Raw genomic sequence first — 7,500 nt, forward strand, 5'->3', positions numbered from 1 at the left:
GGGGGGGTAGTCAGGTGGAAACGCGTCCCCGTGGGCGGCGGGGGACATGGAGAACTCTGCAGAGCCACGACGCGGGGGATCACATTACCCATGAGCCACTGGGCCACTAGCTAGAGTCTCGCATCGTCCGAGCCTTACCGTCCGAGCCTTACCCCAAACCAGGGTCACTCTAATGATGGGGCCAAATGTACGAGCAGCTTAACGAGCTGTGTGTGTGTGTGTGTGTGTGTGTGTGTGTGTGTGTGTGTGTGTGTGTGTGTGTGTGTGTGTGTGTGTGTGTGTGCGTGCGTGTGTGTGTGTAGTGGCGCAGATGGGATCAGCCCACCGATTTTCCAGTGCCCCTCAATAACTCAATAACACACACACACACACACATACTGTATATGCACACACATATTGTATACACACACTGTCCTTTGATGCACAGTGGCCATTTCAGAACAGAGGGATATGACTGGCTGACCAGTCCTTCCGTTGGGGAAAAACAGAAGTAGGTCATCTGCTGCTAGACCCTCACGCACACACACACACACACCACACACACACACACACACCACACACACACACAGTGTTCTGTCCCTCGGCTATGGCGGCATTGCGGCAGTGATGAGGGACATGAGAGGTGACAGAAACAGCTTCCAGTAAACAGCGTCTGTCTGTATGAGCTCAGAGACATGGGTCATCAAGGGACACTGTGTGTGTGTGTGTGTGTGTGTGTGGGGGGGGGGGGGGGGGTGGTATACTGTGGGTATAATGTGTATTCTAGTGTCAATGTCCATGCATGGTCTAATGCTCGCTGACTGTGTCAACATGCATCACTTACTGTAAGTAGATCAGTGTATGAGTGTGCAAAAGTGTGTGCTTGTGTGTGTGTGTGTGTGTGTGTGTGTGTGTGCACGTGCTTGTGTGTGTGTGTGTGCCTATGCATGTGTGTGTGTGTGTGCCTATGCATGTGTGCGCGTGTGTGTGTGTGAGTGTGTGTCAGATGCATGTAGCATCAGAGTGTCATTAGTGTTACACAGATTCCCTCATAATTACAGCAGAGTTTAATGAGAGTTAATGTGCTTCAGCAAATCATGCTAATGCTTTAAATCTCTCTCGTCACTTTAGCACCCTGCCTTTTAATGTCAATGTCCCCTCCCTCCTAATCCGAGCCCTTTATGTATCTATGTATACTCTATTTATTACACTTTGAAACATTTTGGCAGATTTTAGAATCGATACCCAAAGCACCATGGCCAACCAGGTAATGGTTTGGACATGTTTAGCATTAGCCTGTGAAACCTGCTTAGCTAGAGGCTAGTGGATGTCTATGGGTTAGCTAGAGGCTAGTGAATGTCTATGGCTTGGTGTTTAGAATTTCTGCAATGACAGACACAGACACTGTGTCTGTGTCCGGCAGACAGGCAGGCAGGCAGGCAGGCAGGCAGGCAGGCAGGCAGGCAGGTAGATAGGCAGACAGTCAGGCAGGCAGGCATGCAGGCAGACAGACAGGCAGGCAGGCAAAGAGGGGGACAAACTGACTGAAAGGGAGACAGACAGACAGACAGACAGACAGACAGACAGACTGAGAGACACTGAGCTGGGGCATTAGCAGAGAAGCATGTTTTCAGTCCCGTGTTCACCATTAATAATGTAACAGGGCGTCTCGATGACACCAGCTCATAAGAGCACTTAAAATGGCCTCCCTCACCAAATCACTATTCACCTCTGAACACAGGAACGTGGACCTCTCTCTCTCTGTCTCTCTCTCAAACACACACACACACACACACACACACACACATGCATGCGCACAGACGCATGCGCGCACACACACACACACACACACACACACACACAATCGCTGGGTGAACAGAGCATACAACGGTAGAGGGACAGAATGATAGATTGAGGTGGGGGAAGGGAGAGATAAAAAGAGGTGGGGGAGGGAGAGATAGGAGGAGAGCAAAGAGAGGATGGGGACCAAGCTGTGATTGTTTGACCTTGGACACACACACACACAGAAATACACACACACACAAACACACACATACACACATACACTCACACACAATAACACATACACACACACTCACACACACACACACACACACACACACACACACACACACAGAGAGGGCCAGATTGAGTGTCGAGCATTGGAGGAGAATTGCAGCTAAAATGGTGGCTATCCTGCAGCCTCCCTCCTCCCTCCCACTCGATTTTTCTCCTTGCCACTTTCTCATTTGCTCGACCACCCCATTTCTCTCTTTGTTCTGTGTATTCTCTCAATATTTGATTTGTTCTACTTCACCAAACCCAGAAGAAAAAAAAACTAAACTGCATTTTCTGGTAGCTTCCAGGAAAAAAAGCACAAAGACAGTGAGTCACAGACACCTCCAAGTCCAGAGAAATCATTGGCGATGACTCATTGACTGGGCTTGTTTCACCAGAACACAATGTTTTGAACATGAATATAGAAACATATTATGTAGAACAGATGAGCCTTCCTAAGGTGTTATTGTAAACAATCATACCAGCTCTCTGCGTCACATTTTCTGCGATCTGCAAAGCTTGGGGGTGAACCTTCCTGAATGCCACCGCCCTGATGTCAGTTGATGGAGATGGAGGGATGGAGATAGAGGGATGAAGATAGAGAGCCGGAAAGAGGGGGATGGAGATGGAGGGATGAAGATAGAGGGACAGAACGAGAGGGATGGAGATGGAGGGATGGAGATGGAGGGGTGGAGATAGAGGGATGAAGATAGAGGGACAGAACGAGAGGGATGGAGATGGAGGGATGGAGATGGAGGGGTGGAGATAGAGGGATGAAGATAGAGGGACAGAAAGAGAGGGATGGAGTGTGAGAGATGGAGAGATCAGGGTTTCTGGTTGATGGTAGGGAGTGATCTCAGCTCACCTGACCTCAGTAAGAGTTGAAACTGACAGAGACCCAGTTGTTACAGCCGGGGACAAAAGGGAAGAGAGGAGAGGGGGATTAAAACAATGGAACAGCAGAGCAACAGGGATTGAGAGAGGATAGGAAGAGCACGGCCTTAAACCATATGGGTGATTTATTATCAAGGGATTGTCTGCATATAGCACACACACACACACACACACACACACTGCTTCCCACATTACTTGCTCTGCTAGTGTGTTTCAGTGACCCGTAGTCCTCTTCTCTCTCCCATAAGACAATAAAAAAGAAATAAAAAAGCCTAGATAATGGTGTCTCTGCAGCTCAAACCACAGCTCTGCATCCCACACATAGAAAGGGGACGGCCTCACAGGAGAGATGTTACCGCAACAAACACGCAGGTCATCTCAAAAGAGACATGAATTCTACCTGAATCTCACATGATTAAATGTCATAATCATAATAAAAGCTTCAATAGATGGCATTTAGAGTGCGTGTGTGTGTGTGTGTGTGTATGTGTGTCTGTGTATGTGTGTCTGTGTGTGTGTCTCTGTGTGTGTCTCTCTGTGTGTGTCTCTCTGTGTGTGTGTGTGTGTGTGTGTGTGTGTCTGTGTGTGTCTGTGTCTGTGTCTGTGTCTGTCTGTGTCTGTGTCTGTGTGTGTGTGTGTGTGTGTGTGTGCATAAGGTTTCTGAATTTGCCGTGCTTGCCACCATGCTCACAGTTTTAACACACAGCACTCAGTACAGGAGGGTGGGGGTGTTAATCCCTGGGGTGGGTGTGAGGATGTAAAAGCACCTATCTGTAATCCCTAATCCACAGAGTGTTATGTGAATATGTAGGGTGACAAGTGTTTAATCCTAATTCCAGGATGGCATTCCTGGGATGGAGTTGGTTGAACCCCCTTCCTAAGCCACCACTATAGACACACACACACACACACACACACACACACACACACACACACACACATCATGGTTTAATTTAGTAATGCTCTGCATTATAGGAAGTATGTTGATCCAGAGAGGATTGGGTCCACAGAAGCTTATGGTTCTGCTACATACCAGACCACCAGACTCTCTCTAAACCATGTGTGTGTTGAATGAGAAGAGAATTACAATGTGTATTATTTGTGTTTAAAGTGTGTATCTTCTTTGTGTGGGAAGTGTTTTGCTTCTTGTGTATGTGTGTGTTTTACACTGTGTATCATATCCAGGTGAGTGTGTGTTTAGATTTCTTGGCAGTGAGTTAAATCAGTGTGTGTGTGTGTGTGTGTGTGTGTGTGTGTGTGTGTGTGTGTGTGTGTTCCAGCTCAGTGCACATGGAGGAGTCCTCAGTGATGCAGGGAGCCCAGGGGGTTCTGGTCCAGAACTGGCCAACCGTGTCCAGCGCAGCCGGAGGTAAGTGACTACACACACACACACACACACACACACACACACACAAACACACACACACACACCCTCAGTCCCTCACACAACCTCACACACACACACACACACACCCAAACACACTCTCATATACCCTCCCACACCCTGACACACCCTCACACACACGCACACACACACACACACACACTCCCTGACACACCCTCACACACACACACACACACACACCCTCACTGCCTCATACACCCTTACACCTCCTCACACACCCTCACACACCCTCTCAGGCTGACCCTCTGTACAGACTGTACAGACCCAAGCAGAGACACACCCAGGCGAACACACTAACCCAGATTAATATGACCAACCATCATCTATCTAGACCAACCATGAATCACTCACTAAGACAGTCTGACCCAGGCATAACTTGACAGACTGTCTAATTCATACCAAGTACACAAGCGAGAGAGAGAGAGAGAGAGAGTATGAGAGAGAGAGAGAGAAAGAGAGAGTATGAGAGAGAGAGAGAGAGTATGAGAGTGTATGAGAGAGAGAGAGAATGAGAGAGAATGAGAGAGAGGGAGAGACTTTTTGACTTTTATTAACCAATGTTTTTGTCATCGCATCACACGCATATAAACGGATTAACAAGACACAGTCCATCCCACATTGACCATTACCAATGAAATATCAGTCCGTCATCAATATTACACGAAGCGTTTTTACAGCACCACATCATGACAGATGCTCTGTTCGTCCAGAGAAAACTCCACAGAACCCATAGCCACCACTAAGGACTAAAAAAGTGCTACTGTGTCCAAGTCCACGCCTTCAATCATAACCCGGGGTGTACTAAACCCCCCCAAAAATAAACACAGCAGTTGAAAAACCTTTTGAAAAAATAGGTACAATAGTTACAATCACAAAATAAATGGTGTACACTGTATCCCATGCAGAACTTGCATTTGTGGGGTAGTGGTGGTCTAGGACCAAATGCGCCTGCATGTGTGGGATAGTGGTGATCTACGGGATAGTGAGTTGGACTGGTGATCAGAAGGTCATGAGTTCAAATCCCACCTGGGGAACACCACCACTAGTGTGCTCTTGAGTAAGGCGCTTAGCCCTAAATTACTCCAGGGAGACTGTCCCTGTAATCTCTAATTGTAAGTCACTTTGGATGCTCTGAAAAGCGTCTGCTAAATGGTTAAAATGTAAATGTAATGTAAACGGTTGGGGGGACAGTAGAGTTAACTTAAGATACAAAACCATTCAGCAGAATGCAGAAGATCCCCTTGTCTTTTGGTTTAAACAGCAGCCTCAGAGAAAGAGAGGCCTCCCCTTCGACTGCTAGGCGGGGGTGTGTGTGTGTCTTGCTGTGACACAGGGGCGTGGTACGGCATTTTCTTAGTCGTTGTGGAACAAGGCTTAGAGGTGTCCTTGAACAAAAAAAGAAACCCCCAAAAATAATAAGTGAGCAGGTTCTCTGATATCCTCTGATGTCTCCGTGTAGAGGCATCAGTGGTCAATGGGGGAGCGGCAGGACAGGATCCCGCGACCATCCTGATGGACCTGATGCCCACCTGGTCGAGAGCGGTCCGCCATAGAGGGAAGGGAGAGGGTAAGGACACAGTGGGAAGAGAGGAGTGTAGAGAGAGAGAGAGAGAGAAAGAGAGAGAGAGATGCATAGAAAGAGAGAGAGAGAGAGAGAGAGATGCATAGAAAGAGAGAGAGAGAGAGAGAGAGAGAGACACATCACATACGCCTGCTTGCTGTGGTCATCCACTGAGAGAGGAAATGACACATGTTATATGGGAGAAGATTGCTATCTGTAACAGGAAGAGAGACCAGACCGCACAGAACAATCCAGAGACAGATAGAGAGAATGCGAGGGAGATAGAGAGAGAAAGAGAGAGAGACACAGGAGCCCTAAACCTAACCTGATTAACATCAGGATGTTTACAAAGGGCTTAGCTCTCCGAACCAAAGAGAATAGGCACGCAGTAGAGATGAATACAACAACGCAATTATACTCTCCCGTTCTTTAATTCTCCCTCGTTCATTCTCTCTCTCTCTGTCTCTCTCTCTCAGGCTGAATTCCATTCCATTCCATTCCATTCAATCCCTTCCCCTACTGGCGATGCAGCACTGTGTCAAGTTTTTATTGAACGATTATTTTTTCTAAACCTGCGTTCGTCCCTCATCGTCATGGTAATCCATGTTGACTCTTGTCACTGTCCTGTTACCTGGGTGTTGAGGCAGGTTCGGCTGCTCGGTGCTTCATTATCCTACTAATTATGCCCTGCAGATCCAACCTGGCCAGGTCTGAGGAAAGGTCACGATCTTACGGGACAAGCGTGTGTTCGGGTCGGGAGGAACTCCACCGTGACATGCTTTGAGGGAGGGAGGGAGGGGAAGAGAGAGAGAGAAGTAGGGGGAGTGAGAGGACTTGAAGGTATAGAGAAAATGGAGGAGTGAGAGGGGGAGTTGGGAGGGAGAGAGAGAGAGATGACAGTGCAATTACTGAGTAGATAAAAAGGTAATTTGTTGTAATTAGGGCTGTGGAGATGACCTGGCTGTCTCACTGTTATAGACAGGAGGCGTTGGGCGCCCTGACAAACTGCCCACACACTTCTCTCTCTCTCCATCTCTCTCTCTCTCTCCCTCTCTCTCTCTCTCTCTCTCTCTCTCTCTCTCTCTCTCTCTCTCTCTCTCTCTCTCTCTCTCTCTCTCTCTCTCTACTGTGTCTCCTCTCTCAAACATATCCACTATCACGCACACACACACGCACGCGCACGCGCATGCACACACACATACACAAGCACACTCGCGCACACACACACACACACACACACACACACACACAAGCACGCACACACACACATGCACACTCTGCCTCCTCCGCTCTGCAATCGATTTCCTGTCCAGGCTGAGTTGTTACAGCGCTGGGCTGTGAGCAGCGAGATGGAGGGGGGAGCTGTGTTCATTGTGGGGGGGGGGGGGGGGGGGTGTTGGAGCTGTGTTCAGTGGGTGGGGGGGGGGGGGGTTGGAGTTGTGTTCAGGGAGGGAGGGGTGGAGTTGTGTTCAGGGAGAGATTGGCTAAGTGTTGGGGGCAATATGAGGGGATGACTGGAGTGTGTGTGTCTGTGTGTGTGTGTGTGTGAACTCACTATACTAATACTGGGTAGGGCCTCCCTTTATTAGGAACACTATACTAA

General features: G+C 48.4%; 1 protein-coding gene across 5 annotated transcripts in view; it reads left to right on the forward strand.

The window, feature by feature from the left end:
- Nucleotides 1–7,500, forward strand: part of LOC308152210 (protocadherin alpha-8-like) — a gene marked incomplete at both ends in the record, with an annotated part of 162,064 nt that overhangs the window by 143,841 nt on the left and 10,723 nt on the right. For all 5 annotated transcript variants that reach the window (XM_080525134.1, XM_080525130.1, XM_080525132.1 and 2 more), the window contains one exon: nucleotides 4,212–4,300. In XM_080525134.1, the coding sequence (XP_080381260.1) occupies nucleotides 4,212–4,300 (89 nt within the window). The remainder of the gene's footprint in view (nucleotides 1–4,211; nucleotides 4,301–7,500) is intronic.

Source organism: Nansenia antarctica (assembly GCF_963989245.1).
Source record: "Nansenia antarctica genome assembly, chromosome: 3".
Lineage (NCBI taxonomy): Eukaryota > Metazoa > Chordata > Actinopteri > Argentiniformes > Microstomatidae > Nansenia > Nansenia antarctica.